Source organism: Rissa tridactyla, chromosome 1, assembly GCF_028500815.1.
Source record: "Rissa tridactyla isolate bRisTri1 chromosome 1, bRisTri1.patW.cur.20221130, whole genome shotgun sequence".
NCBI classification, from domain to species: domain Eukaryota; kingdom Metazoa; phylum Chordata; class Aves; order Charadriiformes; family Laridae; genus Rissa; species Rissa tridactyla.
Genome location: NC_071466.1, coordinates 144,343,003 through 144,366,887, shown reverse-complemented (window position 1 = coordinate 144,366,887; position 23,885 = coordinate 144,343,003). Strand labels below are relative to the sequence as shown.

The window sequence follows — 23,885 nt, the reverse complement described above, 5'->3', positions numbered from 1 at the left end:
TTCAAATTAATTAATTAATATAATTGATTTTTTTCAGAACTATTGTTCTGAATTGCATTTGTGACATGTATGGCTTTGGTTTCTAACAAAGTTAATGCACTGGGATTTATATAGTGCTCTGTGGGGATGTGGTGAGCAATGAAGACTGATGTTCATGATCAAAGGTTTTGATCCTGTATTATCTGTGTCCTCTTAAAATGACTCTGTTTTCTTAAGGTAGAGTTTAAAATATTCTTATTTTTTCTAATTTTCTGAGTTTGTATTACATGTGCCATGCCTCCTTACTGGCAAAGACAAGGCAAATATTCCTAATGGTGTGAGTCCTTGAAATTGAGTGGCTTATTCAAGGTGAGCTAAATCTTCTTAAAGAAAAATATTTGGGAGCTTTTAAACTTCTGTTGGCTCTGGAAAGCAGAAATGCAGTTAGTGTGTGGGATGGGCATATCCCTGTTGTCTGCTCTCCTTTTGCGTGGTTCTAGCATGTTGAAAGTCAGCAGGCCTTGGTTTTTCCTACTGAGAAAGTGTGGGGTTACATATATTACTTAAAGAAATACTTACATTAGTTCATATTTTGTGAAAACACACTGGGGTACTTTCACCAAAGAGCCTAGGTAAAAGCAATTCGTGTTTTGAAGGAACATGCTATTTTGAGGGAGGATAACTCATTTTCCCAACCTTATTCAGTCCTTGGCCTTTAGAATGACATCAACAAAGGAAGTGACTCTTACAGATGCTTTTGTGATGTGGCTCTAATTTATCGAGAGCTGGACTGAGATCCATTGACTCATTTCACATAAGCCACCAAACAGCTATTTCCAGTTACTGCCTGGAACGGGTCTTTGAGCTGAAAGATGCCATCTCTGACTGCCAGCCATGCCTCCCAAGAAACAAACTTGTATTACAAATATTTCAATATTATAATTCAGCCTTTGAAGTTTTGGCACTTATTTGGCAAAGGATGTTTCCAAAGAGGTATTTTTAGCAAACACTATATATAGACCTTAAGATCTTCATCTTTTTTCTTTATGTGGAGAATATTTTTACTGTCTGTGAGGTGCCCAGAGTTAAAGGATGTAAAAATGACAAGATGCTCAAACCACAGTTGGATTCAAATTGTTTTAAGCTTGGTGGGAGCTGGGTCTGTGCATTACAGACAGTTGCCTGGTCGTCTTCTGCTGGAGAGTCTAGTGCTCTGTGGTGCAGATGGGGAAGGGAGGCCACCTATCTTGTTTGCTTTGTTTGGCCCTTGGAACATATTTTAACTGTAAGTCACATCCATTTGCGGTAGGACTACTATTTGATGAGGCTGGGTTTCTAAAAGTGTTTTTGAGAAACCTGTTACAGACATGGCCAACAGTTACAGGCTTTAGAGATGGTCAGGTGAAGCAAACTGCTAAATCCAAAGATTAATTCCCGGTACCCTTATCGCAATGAGAGTTGGCATTATATCAGCTGCTAGGCAGGATTCATCGGTGGTCCTTCGGTGCTTAAAAGTTGCATGTCCAAGTCAGTTCGTTGTCTTAACTGTAGCCAGTGGAGATGAAAAAGCACTAGGAGGACATGTTTGCTTCTACTTTCTGCAAGGGTGACTATGTTAGTACTCTGACGCTACAGCTGGCAGAATAGAGGTTAACGTGTTTTTCAGGAGAAGATGGGTACAAGCAAGGGCTTGGTGGACTTCCAGTTGTGCAGCCTCAAATGCGTGTATACGCTCTGATACTGCTGTGTGACTTCTCAGTAGTCTCCTATGGCAGCTGAAACTGCAACAATAATAAAATCCACTGGCTTCCCCTTAGTAAAATATCCCTGCAGGTGCATGCAAAAACTTGTGAATTCACAGACTCCTTTTGTTTTGCCGACAGCGTGGTCAGAATCTGTTTGTTTTTCTCCAGAAGAGCATGAAGAATGTGCTTCCTCAATAGCAGCTGCAAAGGCCCCAGGGCCCGGTGTAAACAGCAGTGTAAGTAGTCAGAGCTCCTCTGCAGTTGCATCTCTGAAAAACCCTGGGCTCAGGTCAACTGGGCTTTTTTTCTGTTTCCTGCTGTAATTGTAGTTTCCCCCATAGTTCATTGTGCCATTTAGTGTTATAAATAGGATTCTATAAAACATTTTTATGTTCCTTAAGCGCACACATTTTATTTTTCAAACGTGTGTCTGTATGAAGGCTTGCCAGGGAAACAGCTTGCCTTTCCCCAGTGCTGACCTGATGTGACTGTAATACTAAACTCAAGGTAAGAGTCAGGACTCATGTGGTGATTCCATGTCTCAGCTCTTCCTTCAGGTTTCTGGCAGCTTCTGCAAGTTACACTTTGTGCCTCAGATGCTGGTATGACGCTGCACAGTTGACTTTTTTATTTTGGTGGCTGTGATTAATTTTGTTGAGCTTTACTTTCTCCGTTTCTAAAATAAGATTGAAATTGTCCTTGTATTTTGAGAACTATATGTGGAGAGTGCTATGTAAGCCTATATGTTATCTTGGATGTATTTCTACTACTAAATGGGTGGAGTTGGACGGGGTCTGTTCTCCAGACTGCTGTAGATACTTGTTACAAGGCAGGGTTCCCTGGTCAAGTTCTTCCCTTGCTCATACACCTTTGACATCCTCCCAGGATTGAGCCTGGGATTGTTTACTTTCCTTCATAGTTCAAATTGCTGACGTGCTTTACCAAGATGACGTGTTTTATGTTTCAATTTTGCGAAATACCTGGAGGTCTGGGTGGAAAATACTTTAAAGGGGCAAAACATAATTTGCTTGAAAGCTGAGAGGAAGGTACACCACATAGGGAAGCAGAATAAAGTTTGCAGCTGCAGTTCATTGGAAGATGAAGATGCTTTCTGGTGTTATTAACATGAGGAATAACCCAAAGGAGAGGAAAACAGTTTGAGGCTTGGTGACAACCCCAGGAGACCTTTGCAGTTTTGGGCATGCTGGGAAGGGGGAGGGGCATACCTTCCCTCCGGGAGGCTGGCTTCACTGTGCTTTTGGGACTTGATGAAATTTCCATGATTTATTTTACAAGATTTTACTCAAGGGGATGGGGAAGGAAAGAAAAAAAATATCACAACAACCCACTAGCCTACAGATCTTGCTTCCATCCCTGTGTTATCATTTTGGACCTGGGGACAGTAATGAAAACTTTATAATGCATCTAGGTTGTGGAGGTAGGGCTTACTATCAATTGGGGCATGATCTGTGGAGTAAGAAGTGCTAGTTTTTCCACAGACTTTTTCTGTCTGGCAGGGCTACTTCTAAAATAAGGGATTTTTGTTTGGTTTTGTTTTTGTAAATGAGTACAAGTTGAAATGTATTCTGAGACTCAATTGAAGAAATAATTAATTGCCTGAGGAATCACAAATGTAAATGTCTCTTATTCTGTACTAATACTACATTATTAGGTTCCTTTCTCTTTATTTTTTTTTTTAATACTCTGTATTTTCAGAAGTGAAGAGAATATAGCAGAGCAGCTGCTGTTTAGTGATTTGTGAAATTGAGGAGTATTCTCTCATATCCTGTGTTATATCAGTGTGATGAACTACATTCCCGATACTATGTCTGGCTTTACCAGGAAACTGTTAAAACTTTCCAAATGTTGTCCATTTATCAGTACTTTAAAAGGCAGCTGATTAATGTTATTTGCATATTAGCAACAGAATATGTAAACGTTGACTGGGAAATCATTCAAATGAATGTTTTCAGATGGATTCACAATAGCAACATTTTGCCAAGGCTGAGTGTAGCTCAGTTTGGAAATATTATTGTCAAACTTGGCCACTTGCAGTGTATTAATATTTAATTGTCCTTTCTATTGCCTTTTCCCATATAATTTCCTCTGATTTCTGAAATAGGAATGAGACTTCAACTGTGTGCTTGGAACAGTGAAAAACATCTCAGTTGCTTGTCTTGCCACACACCCTTGCAAATACACAACATACAGATTAATGTGTCTTCTGCAGTTGACTCTTGTAGTTAACTGTTGTCTAGTCTGATCGAATGGGCAGCTCAAGTGCAATGATAAAGAAGGGGCCACATGTCTTGGGGCCCCACAGTTTTGGGGCCAGGTTAAATAATGAATTTTCAGAATGAGATAATAAATAATTCTTTAATACTTCTTCAGCATCTTTTCTCTTAAGAGCCCTGGTTCTTTGTGCATATGAACTCATTAAGACTCCTAACAATACCTGCTTGGTAGAGAAATATGTTTGTTTTCATGTTGGGACTGAGGCATGCCCTAAGCCCATTTTTTTTTTTTCTTTCTTTTTTTCTGTAGGGTTTGGTTTGCACTTGGGAAATAAAATAGAATCCAGATCATTTGTTACTTAATGTAGTTTCCTGTGCTGTAGCTGTAAGAGCATCCTTCCTCTATACATATATCATCTGCAATTAGAAAAAGAAAACTCAAAATATTCATGACTTCAACTCTTGCATCATTGGCAAATACCAGGAATTTAATGTGGTTTTATTTTACAGAGAGATTTGTCCACCTCAAGTCACCGTTAGAGGCTGCGTTAGGAATACCTTCACTGGTAATTCTTCTGGTGTAGTCGTTGAATAGAATGAGAGGAGACACATTAAGGAATGAATGAGAAATTAGAGTGGGCCTTAAGGTGGGTGTTCCTGGTGTGTAACCATAGATCAGGTATTAGGCTTTGCTCTAAGTCTTTGCTCTCTGCATTCTTTGGGTGAGCATAAAACTATTCCAATTCAAGCACAGATTATGTCTCTGTCTGCTGCATAGTGTGGACTTTTGCTCCATGTCAGCATTGCTGTTTGTCTGCATTGGGCTTTGTTCAATGTAAAGGAACCAAACAGTACTCCAGGAGGAGCACATGGTGTGGCTTCCGAAGCAAGCAGAAACAGCACATAGCACAAACCCTTCCTGGTCTTTATGAATGACCCTAGCTATATTTACAGAGTGCAGTGTATGACACACCATCTAGGGGACAGGTGTTCAGCTGTTCATCATGATCAACCTCACCGTAACCATTTTCATCAAAATCAAATGAATTGTGTTCTTTATTGTTGCAGCCTGATGTAGAGGGGATGTGAGAAAGTAGTTATAGCCCGTCTTTTGAAAGCTCTGCAAAGCTTTCAGCCCATTACCAAATGGAGCCAGCAAAAGTTGGTGCAAGAAGAATGTGACTCATTGGTGAGAGTTAACACCTGTTTAACAGTTGTCACCATTAGATTCTGAGTTTTATGTTGTACCCAATCTGATATAACTGGCCACTGTGAAAAGGGACAGTTCTATCCTCCCATTGCCAAAAGTGTATCAAAACTTACTTGGATGTAGTCGAATTTTGGGTGCCCACAACAGGGATAATGCCTTGTCCTCTGTGCCTCATGTTTCATTACTCCTCTTTCACTGAATTTAGCAGTTTTGTAGTTGGAGGGTGGGACAAACCAACTTGCTGATTTTATGCAAGAATGGTCGTCTTTTTACAGGAGCATGGTACTGGTTGGTAGCTTAGTTTTGTCAGGCTGCTGAGTTCACCTAACTCACCTGTGGCTATGTTATTGGGAAAATGGTACGAGCGGCTGGCCAGGACTGGAGGGATCAGTAAAGTGAGGAGGAGGGAGGGATAGCTCTCTCTAAGAAGCAATTTGTAGACCTGCGTTGACACTCCTTGAAACAGAACTTGGCAGGCAGTAATGTCTATCCTTTCTGCGTAAGGGCCTTGTGTATGGGGCCCATCCCCATAAGGAAATGTTAATGTTAAATAATATTTCAAAAGTGGAAATTATCTCATTCTTCCTATGGCGTATTTGGGTATTTCTGTGGTTACTGTTTATGGGAAATGGCTGGTTGTATCCAACTTGTCAAGCAATTCAGATCACTGCTTGAAAGACTTCTTTATTTGCTACTCTGCCAGTCCCCATCTTAAGACATTGTTTGCACTAAACTGGTATTTCCATTTGAATTTCCTGCAGATAACTCCACTTGTCTTTGTCTCCGCTTGACAAAGAAATGCAGGCACAATGACACTTAGTCACCTTACAGGGCAGTAGAGACTTACACTTTGAAAAGGAAACTGTGAGAGCCATTCTGCAGGAACATTAAGTGTTGCTTTTCCTTCTACTTTCCTGTAAAGGCCATACCCTTGTATGAGGTGACCTGTGTTCCATGAAGAGCCCTTCTTAGTAATAAATCTTTCTACTTTTCCCGGTCAAGAGCGTGCTTAGCCCTCAGGACATCTTGCAAGACTGTTCTGTTCTGGAAGCTTTCTTGGTAGGAAAGATTTGCTCCTAGAGGAGGTGTCTTCTTGTTCTCTTATTCTTGCAGTAACCAATTTCGTCTTGAAAGTGTATGAAACTGGGGTCTTCAAGATTATATTTTTTTTTAAATCTGGAAATTTGCCCATTCTTGCATTTTTAACTGCATAGCATAGCAGCTACATACAGCCTTAGTATCTTGTAGAAACTTAAGCAGATATCCTCTATTCCTTTTCACTCTTACTTTCTCTTCCAGCTGGATAAAGCCAGTGCTTTTACCCACACCTGTGTGTCTGTCTTGTCCTTTAATTAGGAAAGAAGGTAATAGAATAAAATTTAGATTAATCTATTTAAAGGAAAACACTACTCATTCTGAGTGAGCTTTCCCAAGTCAAGACTGGAGAATGACCTTCCACAAGCGACTAATGCCCATCACAGGTCTCATCATCTTTCACCTAGGTGCAAATCTTTACTTTCCTTTTCCTCATTTGCCTTTCTCTTATCTTCCTGAAAGGGTGGATATGTGATTGTGTAGGAGGGATCGTGTATATACACATGGCCATAACAAAGCACTCCTCCAGTCAGTCCTCATCCTAGAGGAGATGAGCAGTTGGGACTTCAAGCAATAGACTGCAGGAAGACTCTCAGATTTCATGAAGGCGAGGCTCTGTGAGTCTGAAAGAGCTGTCTTTCTCTATACCTACACCTCTAAATCTCAGAAGGATAAGCCCCAGCTACCCACTTCAGTGTATTTTTGTTCTCAAAGTGATGTATAGATTGATACAGTGATATGTGTGTTCTCAAAGTGATATAAATGTTGAAATGCAAAACCAGAGTTGTATTGACTATTCTCCCCTAAAATAGTCTGATAATAAGGCAGAATCGTGTAATACTTTCTCTTTTCAGTTGTCCTTGTTGTCACTGTAGGGATCAGATGTTGTCATTATGGTTCCTTCATGAAATAATATTTCTTTCTCCACCTTTGGTACTGATAGCCAGAGCTCCTAATGGTTTGGTGATAGGAGTATGACACAGCTCCATCCTCACCATTCCAAATCTGCTTCCCAGCTTCAGGCATTAGGAAGGTGGTACCATGTATTCCTCTTTTACGTTAAAAGACTGCACACACATTTTCATCTCTGTATCCTGGGCCTCATCAGGGTAGTCTGCTTTATGTGCCAACAACTGTCTCCTTCTCCAAAAATCATAGCTAAAGAATTGAACTATTGTAGTGGGATTTGAATGCGCAAACATCTGTTCTCCAGTATTGCATATACTGACAAGATGCGCTATCTGCATTTGCAGCTTTTTAAGGCCAGAGGGATCTTTTGTGCTTATTAACTCTGACTGGAGGCATTGCACAGGCCATAGCCAGTCACTGATGTTCCGCATCTCATTTAGCGGTCAGCTCCTTTGCTGGCATGGACTTACTATGTGTAATTACTATACTGAATTTGATAGATGTGGTCTAAAAAGAGCCTAGCAAAAGTCAGGGGTTCAAACATGCATCAGTAAAAAGAATGCCCTCTTACTTAATGCCCTCTTCTCCTCCAGCAGTCTCCAGTGCAAAAGTCCCTTCTAGTTCCCAAAGGTGAAGTCTGCCTCTGCTCCTGCTTCCTAGACTCCTTAAAAAATAGAAAGGCTTTGCAGCATCCCTAAAATTTGAGAGTAGAGTATCTTGGATCAAAGCTGAAAATGTATTCTAGAAAGGAGGACCCTGGGAACTACTGCCCTGTCAGTCTCAGCTCTGTGCCTGGGAAGATCATGGAACAGATCCTCCTAGAAGCTATGCTAAGGCACATGGAGGACAGGGAGGTGGTTCAAGACAGCCAGGATGACTTCACTAGGGGCAAGTCCTGTCTGACCAACCTAGTGGCTTTCTACGATGGAGTGACTGCATCAGTGGACAAGGGGAGAGCAACGGATATCATCTACGTGGACTTCTGCAAGGCCTTTGACATGGTCCCCCACAACATCTTTCTCTCTAAGTTGGAGAGAGATGGATTTGGTGGGTGGGCTGTTTGGTGGATAAGAAACTGGCTGGATGGTCACATCCAGAGGGTAGTGGTCAATGGCTCGATGTCCAGATGGAGAGGGGTGATGAGCGGTGTCCCTCAGGGATCCGTACTGGGACCGGTGCTGTTCAACATCTTCACCAATGACACAGACAGTGGGATCAAGTGCACCCTCAGCAAGTTTGCTGATGACACCAAGCTGCATGGTGCGGTCTACAGGCCAGAGGGATGGGATGTCAACCAGAGGGACCTGGACGAGCTAGAGAGGTGGGCCCGAGCAAACCTTATGAAGTTCAACAAGGTCAAGTGCAAGGTCCTGCACTTGGGTCGGGACAATCCCCGTTATCAATACAGGCTGGGGGATGATGAGATAGAGAGCAGCCCTGCGGAAAAGGACCTGGGGGTACTGGTGGATGAAAAGCTGGACAAGAGCCAACAATGTGCGCTTGCAGCCCAGAAGGCCAATCGCATCCTGGGCTGAATCAAAAGAAGCGTGGCCAGCAGATCGAGAGAGGTGATTCTCCCCCTCTACTCTGCTCTCGTCAGACCCCACCTGGAGTACTGTGTCCAGCTCTGGAACCCTCGGCACAAGAAGGACACGGACCTGTTGGAGCAGGTCCAGCGGAGGGCCATGAAGATGGTCCGAGGGCTGGAGCACCTCTGCTATGAAGACAGGCTGAGAGAGTTGGGGTTGTTCAGCCTGGAGAAGAGAAGGCTCTGGGGAGACCTTCTAGCAGCCTTCCAGTACCCGAAGGGGGCCTACAAGAAAGCTGGGGAGGGGCTGTTTGCAAGGGCAGGTAGCAATAGGACAAGGGGCAATGGTTTTAAACTAGAGCAGGGTAGGTTTAGATTAGACATTGGGTAGGTTTAGATGAGACATGAGGAAGAAGTTCTTTACAATGAGGGTGGTGAGACACTGGCACAGGTTGCCCAGAGAGGTGGTGGAGGCCCCATCCCTGGAGACATTCAAGGCCAGGCCTGATGAGGCTCTGAGCAACCTGCTCTAGTTGAAGGTGTCCCTGCTTACTGCAGGGGGTTTGGACTAGATGACCTTTAAAGGTCCCTTCCAACCCAACACATTCTATGATTCTATGAATTTCAGGGAAACTTTATGCAGGTGCCCCATTAGAAACTCCTACTATTATTCTTTTCTTCTGCCTTAATTTCTGTTTCTTGGCCGTGAAAGAGACAGATGTAGGGAAATCCACCATGACTGAATTTTACTTTTAGACAGTTGTACGTGTTTTGGAGTGGGACATCTCTTTCGTGAGACCTGAGTATAATTTTATCCAGAAAAGCAGCAACTGAGGAGGAAGCAGATTTTTGGTCATTCACCTTGTTCTGTCTGTAATTATTTCATTATCTAAAACATTGCAGCAAAATATTTTGCATGGACTTTTTTGTGCCAGTTAATTTAGCAGATCTTAAAACAATGTTTTCTTGAATATGCCTGGATGCAAGTACCTGCTAAAAGTTGAGAAGATGCTTAAGTGCACAGGAATGCAATTACTTCAGTAGATAGAAGAACTTCCTGGTTTTAGACATTCCTAAGAGGACAAAGATTTGCAGCACTTTGAAACTTGGGAGAGCCAAGAGAAAGGAAAGATAAAAGTAAACTAAAGCAAGCTATGAAATGCCACTTCACTACACAGCATTGCTAGCTTTACAGCAAGCTACTGATTTCTCATGTTGCCAGTAAATTAAAATACATCAATTCAGGTGCTGCGGTAGACCCTGGGAAGAGAGGGATGGCTACATGGGACTGCAAGTCTAGTTCCCTTGTGTCTTGTGGTTCGTTTAGTCCCCCAGGGTGTTGTCCTGGAGCTGACCTCCCATTTGGAGCACTCCTTGGAAGGCAGAGCAGCGTGTCGATACAGCAGCACCTCTGTTCCCTTCCTGTTCCTAGCTCAAGCCCTCTGTCCTTGCTGGTGGAGCAGAAGTACAGCCTCTCTGTTTTCTCCTTTCTGTCTACATGAGGTTAATGGGGTGGATGAGGGAGTCCTATCTTGCAGCCACATGCAGAGTAAAGCAATTTGAGTTGGTACTGCTAAAACCCAAATGATTGGATTGTCTTAAAAAACCTTTCTGTAGAGAAAATAAAATGAGTTATTTGAAAGGACTGAGCTCATGGAGATTTTGGTATGTCATTGCAAGTCATTCAACGCTGAGTGGATGTTCTAAGTACAGAATGTCTCAAAATGTACTCGTAACTTTGGGACAGATATTGATAGTAGAACACAAGGGTGTAATTGTATTGCCAAATATGGAGGCAAGAGGAGCTGAGATGGACGTGACCTTATTAGTGGATTTGTATTTCTAAATTTTAGGTGACCAGTCTCACATTGTTAGTGAAAGCAAAGGTTATGATGTTTGGAGCAAAAGTTTCTTTGCTACCTTAAGTTGACAAAAGATTAAAAGGAAGAAAACAAAGTGTGTGTATTTTATATAGGTGTAGATGTACGTAGTTTATATATACACCCATATACATGTATGTTTTTGTATATACGTACATAGTTTCACCCAGCCCCTATCTTTTCCCGTCAGGGAAATGAGTTCGTGTTTCTCAGCTGTGCTTGCTGTGTGCTGAAAGTAGCAGAGAACTGGATCATGGCTGCTGCTCATGGGAGACTCCAGCTGCTCGACATCGTTGAATAGCAGGAAATCCTGGAGTGCAGCATAACTCCAATATTCAGTTTTTATTCCATATTAGGAAATATTTCCTTATCATTACTGCGGGTGTGTTGGAATGATTTGGGAGATTAATTTCTGTGAGCCAAATTAAAAGACGAGGCCCTGTCGCTTACTTCTGGCTGTTGGACAAGCTCCATGGGAAGGAATGAAGAGGTTCAGCCTGGGGAGGGGTGGCTCTTTTCAATCAATGTGGGGGAAACCAGCCTTGCCAGAACTATTTTAAAAGAAAAAATCATTTCAGTCCGGTGCAGTTCATCAATTTGGGTTATGCAGCCTCTCGTGCTGGCACAAAGCATTGACTGGCAGTGGGAGAGAAACAAACAGATGGTTTGATGGAAAGTGGGACAGCTTCTTTCAGAAACAGTACTGGCTAATGCCAGCTTCCAGTGTGCATACAACCGTGGCCTTTGCTGGGGGGGGGTGTGTGTGATGGTGGGTTTTGGAGTTTTGTTTTTGTTTTTTTCTTTTTGCCTAGTCTACTCAGAGCCCCTCCTTTATATTTTGGGGTATTTATAGACTTAGGAGTCTAGCCCAAGGTAGAAAGTGAGTTCCTTCATTTTGAAAGCATCTCTTACTTGGGTACATTGGTGAAAAGCTCTTCTGGGGCTTAGGGGACATGTTGGAGCCAGCCACTGATACTCCAAGTTGCTCTCCAGGCCTCGCTGTCCCCCAGGTTTCCCTGGTGTCATCAGTCCAGAAGCGTAGCAGCTTGCTGAGGCTGCAGGACCTGTGCAGCGTTTCCATCTCTGAGTCCTGTGTGTTTGTGAATGTCTCCTCAAGGTTTTTTCATGGCTGTGGGGGCTGGGCACTCACGAGCTGGGGCTTGGTGTGTCATGGAGCGCACTCTGCTTTTAGCTGTGTCTATAAGGGACGACTCACCCAGACGCTTCATGGGGAAAGCAAGAATGACTTAAAATGGCTAAAACACTTGAGCATCTTTTGCTTTTAAATAGCAAAGCCTGTCCCGACAGGGCTAATTTTACTCAGTTTCTCAGTGCTACTTTAAATAGAACAAATGTAATTCATTCTGTAACTTTAAAGTAGCAAAACTTAGAACATTACGCACATTGGGGAATTAATAACAAACTAAAGGAAGTTAAATATATAAATGAGGTAAATGAAATGCTGAAGTGTCAGTGACAACTTGTAGTCTTTGTTATTTCATCTTCCCTTCTCAGATGGGAACTGTTGTAAAAGCTAGAGGGCATCAGAAAGATCTGGTCTTGGCAATAACGTCGAAGAAGAAGAATCTGTGTGTGAAGTATCTAATTTGTTGTATTGGCAGGGAATGTCGCTTCCTTCAGGTAGCGTATTAAAAAAATAGGGGTTTGTGAGTGGTGATACTGCTGAAAACATGAATTATGTAGAAACATAATACTTATTTTTCTTTCTGAAACGTACCTCAGAGCAGTGTTTGGCAAACGTGCTGATAGCTGTGAACTTCAGTAACAGCGGTAGCACAGCTAGAGATGCAAAAACAGGAATATTAGGTCAAAACCTATTGAGCAGAAGGGGTTTTTCTTATTGACATAAATGAACTTTGGATAACGCACTGTTTGGAACATGGAAATCTGTATTTAGTAATAACACAAGTATTAAGATCAGGCTCCAAGAGCTGAAAAATATTGACCCATAGTTGACGTAGATTGGAGTAGCGGGGTATTCTTGTTTGCTTGCTACTTGGAGACTTCAGGATCCTGTAGCATTTTGTTCATTTCTGGAGGTTTCTCAGAAGCTTTGGAAGTGAAATTAAAGTGTGTCACAGAAAAAGAAGGCCTCTCCAGGAGGAGGTTCGGTATAAACAATTGGATGGTGAAAATATGCACAGCTCAGTAGCCAAATTTGTGCTAGCAGAAACTGTAGCGCAGGAAGTAATTTTCTCTCCGGGCTGATACCACGGCATGACCACTTTCTCCTTCTGTTTCATCAGAGAACTATCAGCTGTTGTACAACGTTTGTATCTTTGCTTTCTGTTTGCATGTCAGCTCATACCGAGTGTAGTTGCATGTTTCAGAAGTTGCCCAGGGTGTCTGGGCGACTGCTGCTCCAGTTGCTGCTCCTCCCCTTGCTCTTGCTGGTATGTCACACCACCTCATCCTGCCGAGCCTTTGGTTGCTTATTTCATTTATCTGTCCCTTCCTTTTGGTGTGAATCATGCTGTTATTTGTGTATGGTGAGCTGTTTTTTTTTTCATATCTATATATATCTCTCTATATATCTCCTGTCTCTCTTTAGGAGAATCCAAACAATTTGGCACTCATACTTGAAGCCTTGCTGTATCCATGCTGCTTTCATAGATAGCACTTCATTTTTTTAAGTATAATCCTTGTCACCGGTGGGTTTTAGTGCCTGGTTTTGCGAGTTGCCTTGCTGTGTTGTTTATAAGGAGCCAAGCAGCGTTACGAAGTTTGCTCGAGCTTCTCACCCAGAAGAGCTCCAGCACTATGCACAGTGGTGGTGGCTGATGTTTCTGAAGGTACTCGCTTTATTGAGTTGTATGCGTTTACTTTGGAACAGGTCTGGCACCAAAAGCCTATCTCTCCTTTCTCTTTTACCTTCTAATTCTTGAAAAATGCCATATGTATATTTCATTTCAGGAGCAAGTTGAATGACAAAATATGTCATGCTGAGAAAATGGGAACTTTAATAGGCAGAAATATGTTTCAGTATCTGCCTTACCCAGAGGCTTTCATTCAAGAGCCAAATTCCCTTGGAATGTAAATGTAAACTTTATAAACTTTATGGTTTTACCCTTTTTACTGCAATAGTGAACGGCGTTCCTAATTGCTGGGCTTTAGGGGCACGCATGGGTGTATAAATGAAAATTACCGGCCTTTGTGTGAAGTGATGTCACTGTTTTGGGAGAAAGGATTGATGTTCCCCGTCCTGCTGAATGTGTATGTAGCCTTACATTTTAAAGGGTAGAGGTAGAGGGTAGATTTAGATTAGACATTAGGAAGAACTTCTTTACTCTGAGGGTGGTGAGACACTGGAATAGGCTGCTCAGAGGTGGATTCCCTATCCCTGAAGGTGTTCAAGACCAGGCTGGATGAGGCTTTGAGCAGCCTGGTGTGGCGGAAGGTGTCCCTGTCCATGGCAGGGAGTTGGAACAAGCTAATCTTTAAGGTCCCTTCAGACTCTAACCATTCTATGAAATCCTAATTGGAGACCTAGCAGCAGCAGCACATAAGTAGCGTCATTCTGTCATGTGGAAAAAAAATGTGCATTTCTCTCTGAGAGAATTGTATGTGATGTTTTCTCCCTAATGTAAATATGCACTAAGTAATGAGTCCAGAGTAAATTTATTCTAGGGATGCTGTATAATTATACTACACGCATAGTGTCAAGAATGGTATTTCCATTGTGTGACTTAGGTCCAGATTGATTTGATAGTATAGATCCAGCCTTATTTGATAGTCAGAACAAGCTATGTGATATAACACAGTCGTGCAGGATTCTTGCCTGTGAAGAGGCTGGCACCTTCAGACCCGTTCTTACAGAAGTGAAGCCAAGCTGTGATGCCCACCCCTGTCTGTCACAGACTTGCTCTTTTGCTGGCAATCTATAAGAGAAAGCAAGAATTGATCAAATAGGTTACTGTAGTATCCTGAAAAATGTGAAACCCTCTAATAAAGAAGAAGGCTGGAAAGATTGGTTTCAGTTTTTGCTGCTTGTAGCATACTCTCACATACTTATATTCTCACTGAAGTAAAAAATCATTAAAAAAGTAAACATGAAAGGTTGGAAGAATATGTTAAAAAGATCTGAAATCGTGAACTTATCTGCTTTGGGGATGTGTGGTTTTTGGTGTGTTTTGTTTGTTGGGGTTTTTTTTCTTTTCTTTTTCTTATCAAAGTATTTGAATCTTCACCATCACTACAGTTGAGATGTTTGGGGATGTGTAGTATTAAGATTATGCTTTCCACTCCACATCTGTGTCCTGTTGCTCTGTTTTACAGGATGGAAAGTATGCCAAGGGGGAATAAAGCGGATTTCTTGAGACCTTGTAGCACATCTGTGTTGGGATCTTGTTTCATCCCTTGTTATCCTTTTCTCTTTAAAGTCTGGAGCTACCTGGCTATGTAGAAATAGGCTCTAAAGTTACTGAGGGTGTCAAACCTCCATCCTTCCTTCCTGCCAAGTGACAGCTCTGCGCTCCCTCTCTTCTTTGCACATCCTGGGTGTCCCAAGATGGAGCTGTGGAGACTGGGGACGATGTGTGAGAAGGTTGGATTTTGTGTTCTCTTCCCTTCCTGGTTAGAAAATGATCTCTCAAGGTGCCAAGTGTTTCTTTCAGGGGAGAACAGTTCTCCAGGTGCCTTTATTTCCTCCATCTCTCCTTTTCTGAGTTGTAGCAGGTGGGACTGGATGCCTCAGTGTTTTGCTGATTAACTAGAGCCTGAATCCAATAGTATAATATGAAAACATTAATGATGGACTGTGGGAGCTGCCAAGAAGCACCCTGGAGACGACATGAGTTTTGATTTGCCAGTTGTGTAGCAGAAGCTGGGCGTGGGGTTTTCAACAGTGGAAACGCTTTCAGTAAAATCAGTCAAGGATTTGACTTAGAGCTGTCGTGATTGATGGGAGTATAGACTGAAGTTGTAATAAACACTGTTTGGCCTTTCTCTGCTTCCCAGTCCTGGGGATAAAAAGATTAAATGTGTGCTTGGACCAGGCAGCATTTTTCTACCAGAAAGGGAGATGGTTAGTCAGGACAGACTTGCTCGAAGTAGACTCTTGAAAACTCCAGCTAGTTAGTATTGGGCCTGCTGTCCCCTCTTTGCTGCTGACCCCTGCTCTTCCTTGTCCTCCAGGAGCACCATTCATCTCCTCCCTGCTATGCTGCTGTCCCAGCTGCCTCTTGGGGCAAGATGTCCACTGGTCACTCTGCTCCCATACCTCCTCATCCCTGTCTCTCCTGTGTCCACACTGTAGGTGCTTGCTGCTGAGCAGAGCAGGCATCAGGAGAAAGGCTTGCACTGGGACGTCAGCCATCCAGCTGGGATGCACAGGCTCAATTTCTGGGCCAAGCCACACACATGGCATCTCTGCTTCTAGCAGCTCTGAGAGGTGGTCCTGCGGACTGTGCTGCTGCTCAGTGTTTCCTATCAATTAGGTCATTTTGATCACTCTCATTCACAGCCAGTGGTGTATCATTTTTTCTGAGGTTACAGGCCCTTTGGAAAGAAAGGTCCTTGGCCCTCGTCAACCAGAGGGGTTTTGGCCAAATAGATCTGGCTGGTTAATACGACCTTCCTTGTGGTCCAGGTGGAGCCTAATGCAGGGCTGGTGATGCAGCAGGAGTAGAATGGTTCCATTATGCAAATGGCATGAATTTGGGTGAATTACTAGTTGTTTGAGGGCATTTCCAAGAACTATGGGTGGTACCTTTTCAGAATGTTCCCGTTAATGTGTTGAGGTCAGTAGAAGTAGTGTGCTGTTAATAAAGGCCCCATTTTGAAGCTTCTTCCTTCCCGTCCCCTCTGGCGGCATTTGTTTATAAAGGTCATACTTAAGGATTTTACTTGATTACTCCTGACTGAATATTTTGTCGGGGATCTGGATTTGTGCTCTGTTTGGGATTTTTTTTTTAGTGGAAGCAGAGAGGGAGGAGGAAGAAGGATGAAGAGCTTTTCTTGGCTGTGAGTTGATACGGAATTTTGTGGGCTGCCTTGTGTCTTCTGCCAGGTCTGCGTGCTCTTTTCCACTTACTTTGGGGAACCTGGAGAGCTCAGGGCACTTCTTGCTTTCACAAAGTTGACCTTCCCCCCCACCCCCCCCCCCCCATAGTGACAGCTAACTGGGGCCACCTGGGGCCACCAATTACAAACTGAGCAAATGTAAACTAAACTCTGTCTCAAGGAAATCCTATGCTGTGATAGCGTGTGGTCTGGAGGCAGGGCTGGTGGGGTGTGTGGATGCTGGAAGCAAATGCTTCTGGTGATGTATCCCTCCTGGTTTGGTGGGCTCATGCTATAGTATGACAGTGAAGTCAGTACAAGTTTCCTCTCTGTTAAATAGCTTTCTCTGAGCTTGTTAGTTTACAGGTTGGGTTCTCATCTATATTTTCCTACTATAGAACCACAGTGAGGGTCAGCTCGGCTATTTATAGTGTGATGTGCTAGTGCCAGATTTGTTATCTCCTTTTTACAGGCTTATAAAATCAAGTGACTTAGATTTGCTATTTGGTAATGTCTGCATTTCTGAGTATAGGAGCATGGGGAAAACAAAGTAACAGGAAACAAAACTGCAGTGTTATTTTATCCTATCAGGAATACAAGACATGCAAAAGATAAATATCCTGGTGCTTGACGGTGCTAGGGTGCGCTCATTATACCTTAAGTAAAGGTTAATCCATTTCAAGCCTGGGTTAATGCTGTGTTATCCTCGTGCTCCAAAATGATCAGAAGGCGGGTTTTTTACTCTATTAGGTCATTTCTTGAAATAACTTAACCACAGATGTCAGCAGTTGCTCTGTTTGATTTGAGTGTGTCTCTCCAACTTTTCAGGAAGTGTCCAGTATGGGGTACATGTTTGTGTGAAGAATAAACCCCTTAATTTTTATTAAAGTTTAACAGTCGACAACTCACATCTTTCTTTAGTACAAAAGTAAAGGGGATAAAAGATTGATTAAAAAACAGAAATATTGACATCATCATAAAGCAGCTGAGTGCTATTAAAACCTCATTGTGTATGTATAGAGAAATACATTTTTATTCTTGTAACTCTGGCATCTTGCACACTCCAAAATACGCAACTAAAATAATATCTACATAATACTATAAGACGCCCTTATTTGTGACACAGCAGCTGCATTTCTGACAACAAATATCTTATTGTTGCACCAAATCCAATTAAAAATCCACAAGATGAAATGCCATCTTCACAGAGGGTAGCAGGCAAATCCAAAACAAAACCCCCAAAGTAGAATTAAGCAGTCTTCCTGTCTGATGTGGATATGCAAGTTCTCTTCTGTATGAAACTTTTAATTTGTTCACGTTAAGGATTAGGTGATCCCCTTGAAGATCATAAACCTAATTTGGGATTTGTCTTCCTCAGAATCCCCTGGTGAAGTAGAAGGGTTAGGTAAATAATCAAAAGGAAGTGTATGTACTTCTGTGTAATTTTCTGAAACCAACCCCAAAACAACCTGAGCAAAAGAGTGTGGGGCTGAGATGCTGCTATTTGTGCTGCCTCTGTGAGGTTCTCCTAAAGTGCCTCAACCCACTTCCAAGTAGGACATGAGTCCTAGAACAAACTGTGCTTTTTTAAAAAAAAAAAAAATATCCACTGGCTTTCCTAGACCAGCTGCAAGAGACCCAGGACTGCCCTAAGATGTCTTTTCATAGCTTTAAAAGTGTTGTTCTGGCACATCCAAGTTCTTTGGGTTCAAGATGAAAGCTATAGAAGAGAGCAGCTTTTTTCTTCTTTCCTCTTTCTTCACAGTTTTTAAGTGCTCAGTGACCGCCTGTCCTGACCTATAGGTTCTTTAGCTACAGGGGCAACATATTTACAGCTGCATAAGAAGATTCCCCCCGCTTCCCAAATCAGAGAATCCAAACACAGGGAACTCGTAATGAGCAGCTGCTACAGAAAACGCTGTATCGGCGTTGGCATGGCACAGAGGTGGCCGGAAAGGAGACGAACGGAATACTGGTTGCCTAATGGCCTTGTGGTGGGGAAAGGGTTTTCTATTCTTGGTGGTTGGTTGTTGCTTTAAAAAAACAACCAAACAAAAAAAAACAGCAACAGAAGTTTTACGTTTGAAATACGGCAATTCCATTATTTCATTTTCATGCAATGATTTCCAGAAATCTCCCCAACTGTCCACATGCAATTTTGTTGACTATCTTTAAAATTCAAATGTATTTGATGGCTATCTTCTAACCTTTGAAATAGCTTCACCTCTGGATGGTATTAGGGGTTTTGTCCTTTTACTTTTTCATTTTATCCTGTCCTTTTTGTAGCATCTAGCATTTCTAGAATTGAAATTATCATAGAGTTCTGACATGTGCAGCTGTGGGAGCTGCCTGGTCCTCCTGTCGCTTCCCCCCTTTTCCTTTCTGCTCTGTGCTGCTTTTTCCCTGCCGGAGACTGGGCTCAAGTCTGCCAGAGGTACAGTTTTCTCATTTGTGGACAAGCATTGCTGGATGAGCTGCCTGTAGTCTGCATAATTCTTTGCTATGATTCACCCTGTGTTTTGCCAACATGTTGTTATTTTTTTAGAGAGTGGGTAGTATGTCCTTCTGCTATCTCGGGATAATTTTATAATAGTTTTTTTAATGGAGTTTTTTATATCTAGAGAACATTGCCTTTCCTATGAATTCTATAGCGTCTAAGAATTTGGAGATGGAAAGTGGGAAAGAGGAACACTTACATATTTTTTAATTTTTTTTTTAAGTGAGTAATGATTTGACATGCTCTGTTTCAGTACATGTTACCATGGCGATGACTGCAGGGACTACAACATCCTTTCCCATGAGTAACCACACCCGGGAGAGAGTGACAGTGGCCAAACTTACGCTGGAGAACTTCTACAGCAACCTAATTATACAGCACGAAGAGAGAGAAACCAGGTACTGGCTCTGCTTCCTCTCAGCTTTTCTCCATTGGCTTTTGGTGGTATTTATTCAAGGGCACTCTGATCCCTGTGCACAGAGCAGTTCTCAGAAGTTTTTCTGTATTTGGTAGCAAGGAGCTACTCCCCGAAGGGCGCTGGGTACCTTCCAGTTGCTGGCTGTGCTGGCAGACCCATGAACATACCCTGCTACTGCACCAAGCAGTCATTGAGTGACTGAGGACCTCCACTTATGGTGTTCTCATACAATTTACCTCCTTACCACGTTACTACTACTTTGCAGAAACCACACTGTGCAGGTCTTATTTTGCAGCAGGTGTGAGGTTTCTACTTCTGCGTGTGTGGGGTTGGTGACCTCCGATTCCTCTGCGTGTGTCACAGGGAATAAACTCTACAGAGGCAGAGCAGCTGCAGAGCTGCTCATGGGTGGTAACCTGGTTTTGTGTAAGGCAATGGCTCGTGGTGTTTATTCATGCTCTGCAGCATGGAGCTCATGCCAAGACTCATAAACCCTGCACGAGGGAGTGTACAGGAGGTAGAGAGCAGGACTGATAGGAGAGGTGTTTGACAGGGTGATGGGGTAAGGGAAGGAGGCAGAGAGATGAGGGTGGCCTGGGGTGGAAATAAGGGGCAGCAAAGAGCATAGGGTTGGTGATGGGAGGGTTTGAGAGGCTCTTGAGTGCACAGGAATAATTTTGGGGATAATGTAGTACCCACATCTAAACTTTTCTTGTGTGGTGTCAACTCTTACTCTTTGTGTGGGAGTATGCGTTGGTCATCTCCACTTTAACTTTTCTCATCAGTGCACAATTCTGCCTCCAATATGGTGAAGTGCTACTTGAATTAAGTGCCAAAGCACCAGGCATTTGATTATAATGAATGTTGTGTTTCAAATTGTCATCAGCATGTGAAATCATCGTTCCCCTGGTAGTATGTTTTTAATTGAGAGGTTTTCAGCCAAGCAGCAGGGTTTCACTCTTCATCATATTTAGTCATTATCCCATGTAATTGAGTTGCTTCCAGTTAGGAGAATAGACTGTCTACTGAGGGCCGTTAATTTAGGGGATCCTGCTATACTTCCCAAAATGCAGAAGGACACCAGCGGCCTGGCACCCAGCCTTCGAACTCTTGGCCGCTGCTAGTGGGTAACCAGCTTTCTGAAAGCTTCGCCCTGACAGTCATAAAGCAGCAACTTGCGGGGTGGAAAGAGAGAGGTCCAGTGGACACGCTGCCATGTGCTGACCCCATGCCATCTGTGGGGTACTCCAGGCTTCACTCCCTGACGAGACTCTCCCAGCCTGGCATGGCACCAGCTGGAAGAGCCCTGGGACCAGTGAGCCTGGCTTGGACAGGACACTGGGAGGAGAAGATAACACATCCAGGGTGTTGGCACTAGGGTAAGGGGAGCCAGGACCAGGTGTGTGACCAGGGAGATGTCAGCAAGGCCGAGACTGGGGGTGAAAGCTGGGGCTGGCTGAGGTGTTGGTGGTAGAGCTGAGATAGAAATGGTGGAAAAAACACACGTTTATTGTGATTCGTAATCCTAATTGGTAAAAACAGCCTCACTTCAACAAGACTATACGAAGAAATATAAGTCATTAAAATGATTATATGTTTGGACCTTTAATGCCTAATTCTGCAAATACGTAAGTACGTGCTTAAATTTGCTTATACGTTTTCGACAGCTTTGGTCACAAATGAGTGAATGGATGGAGCGGGCAGTAAGTCTTCAAATTTCCATTTGAGGCAAACTCTTTGGTGTCTGGAATATGTGAAATAAAGGTGTTGTGTTGCTGTAGTGTTATGTTTGTTTTGAATAAATAATAAAAAAAGCTATTTCCTGTTTCTCTCCTTTGCAGGCAGAAGAAGCTAGAAGTGGCTATGGAAGAGGAAGGCCTTGCAGATGAAGAGGTAATACTACCTGAGTAACCTCTGAAGAAAGGCTTTCCTTTTTTTGCACTACTTCAAAATGGCATTTGAGGAGCTTGCAGAAACATTAGCTAGCATGACATTAAGTTTTACTTTCTAAATGAATGTTGCCCCTGTAAATAAGTTGTTTGTTAGGGAAGCTGTGAATATGCTTGAATGATACTTGCTATAGCTAAGGCTTTTCATGCCACCCTTGGTCCTTATGATATATATGGCTGCAGCAAGTATATAGCATGCTTTTCAAGGATTAAAATTGTTTGCCGTTATATTTGTCAAGGAAAAAAAAAAAAGATGAGATGTGCTTGGAAGAAGTGGGTAGAAAGCAAAATGCTGAACCATTTTTTTTTCTTGATTTAAACAATAAACTGGGCACACACTTGCTCTGTTCAGAATTGGATGAGGAGGGATCTCTGTCCAGTTGACATCTCTCAGAACTTTGGTCAATAAGTTGCTTTTCTTGAGGTCCACCACAGTGTTGCTGGCTGTACTGTCTTCAGGATAGGCAGGGAAATAAGTAGGAACAGTGCCTCCATTATTTCTGAGTTTGTGTGGCTGCTGTAACTTCTGGGAAGAGGGAAAAGCGAGTGTGGGTGCGTAATGCCATCTTGTGGTTTCAAATGACACTATCATCCTAGTACAAAATCTGGCAAGTGCCTGATCGATGGGTCTTGTTAGCAGTTTCCGATATCATCTCAGCATCTTTGGGAGCATAGGTCAGCATTTGTCTCTTCTGAGTGAATCCCATTGACGTTTTTATAGAAAAAAATATACAACGGAATTTGGACAGATTTTTCTTTCAAATGTGAGTGTTTGCCTGCCCTAAATCAAATGAATTTTGCTATAGATAGTGCAAGCTGGATCTCTGCTGCCTGTTAAGCTCCTTGTTGCGTGTCATCACTCTTTTTGGTGGGCTGCAAATTTCAGCTTTTATTGATCCTTCATACTGCCCAAAACCAAGAGTCCTTGCCTCAGGTAGTAGCTTTCGCCTTTGGACTGATGTACTTTGAACTAGTATGATTTTTTTCATATTTTTTTATTACCTTTTCTTTATATCTAAGTAATAAAAAAAAAAACCCCAACCAAACCAACAACCCCAAAAAAGTGAAACTGGGCCTGAGGCCTCTATATAAAGGGGGATCATACCTCACTTGTGGATCATGCATCAAGAAATTCAGAAAGACTTATCCTTTTACATTTTCTCTGTCATCCTAATGGGACAGACAATACTTCACGGGAAGGGAGGTTGTATATCTTGACTTCATACAGTCAAGTGACTTATAAATTTCTGTGTATGTGTCTCCTTAGAAAAAACTGCGCAGGTCACAACACGCTCGTAAAGAAACAGAGTTTCTGCGATTGAAGAGGACTAGGCTTGGCTTGGATGACTTTGAATCTTTGAAAGTTATAGGAAGAGGAGCATTTGGAGAGGTTTGTGGCTTTCTTGCTTGAGTAAGATATTAAAACTTGCATTGAACATTAAAATGAAACATTTTAATTACGGAATAAAAAGTTCCAGTTGTAGATTTGCATTGCAGAAGAACAGCTATTTGAGTAATTGTGCAAGTGTGATAAGTCTAGTAATGAATTATGTGCATCATTTTCTCAAGGGCCCTGGAAAGGCCTTTAGTATCCCATAACTTCTTATTGGCCCAAACGCATGTTGCCCATGTGGCCCCCTGAAAAGACAGATTTGCAGTTGCACAGCTCCTCTCCATAAACATCCCCCCTACCCTGTGTCACATCATGGTTGTATCTGCTCCTGAATTTTAGCACAGTCTCACAGTTACTTGGAATTTACTGTGCCTGCTAAGTTTTCCTAAAACAGTAACTACTTCAAACTGTCTGTTCATCACCAGTGTTAATGTTTTACATGGTGTAGAAAATTCTTTTTTTTCCCCGTGTGTTTTTAAATGTTGAACAAAAGAACTTTTCCATGCCCAGCAATTTTGGGCCTTCCCATAAATTCCATGATGGGTTCTGTTTTCTGAGGTAGAGAAGATTGATGGGCTTGTATTTCTCATTATAGGTACGCCTTGTTCAGAAGAAGGATACAGGTCATATTTATGCAATGAAGATACTAAGAAAAGCAGATATGCTGGAGAAAGAGCAGGTTTGTGTCGTATGTGCCCCCTAGATTTCAAACTTATGCTGTCTAGAAAATTGCTGAAGTTCTTTGTGGCAGATACTATTTAGTGATAATTTCCTCTTCTATAACTCCAATAATGGTATAGCAGTCCACAAAATCTATAGAGTTGCTGCCATCTATAGAGTACAAAAGAAGAAGTTAGGAAATAAAAAAAATTTAAAAATGTTTCATTGACAACCAATTTGGAATAGTGACGAAAACTTATATTTTTTTTCCTCCCTTCCTTTATCAAGGCAGACCTTGCAGTACTTAATCTGTAAAACTGCATTTCAAGGAAAATGCTGCTTGAAAAGTAATACTGTGACAAAGTAA

General features: G+C 42.4%; 1 protein-coding gene across 5 annotated transcripts in view; it reads left to right on the top strand.

Moving 5' to 3' along the window:
• STK38L (serine/threonine kinase 38 like) overlaps positions 1-23,885 on the top strand; it is a 53,345-nt gene that overhangs the window by 11,287 nt on the left and 18,173 nt on the right. For 2 of the 5 annotated variants that reach the window (XM_054189230.1, XM_054189232.1), the window contains exons 2-5: positions 19,352-19,496; positions 21,358-21,409; positions 22,733-22,855; positions 23,454-23,537. In XM_054189230.1, the coding sequence (XP_054045205.1) occupies positions 19,363-19,496; positions 21,358-21,409; positions 22,733-22,855; positions 23,454-23,537 (393 nt within the window). In that variant the 5' untranslated portion in view covers positions 19,352-19,362. Of the gene's footprint in view, positions 1-1,993; positions 4,606-12,481; positions 13,091-13,172; positions 13,394-19,351; positions 19,497-21,357; positions 21,410-22,732; positions 22,856-23,453; positions 23,538-23,885 lie in introns of those variants that run through there. The other 3 variants (XM_054189231.1, XM_054189229.1, XM_054189233.1) reach the window with 3 other exon arrangements.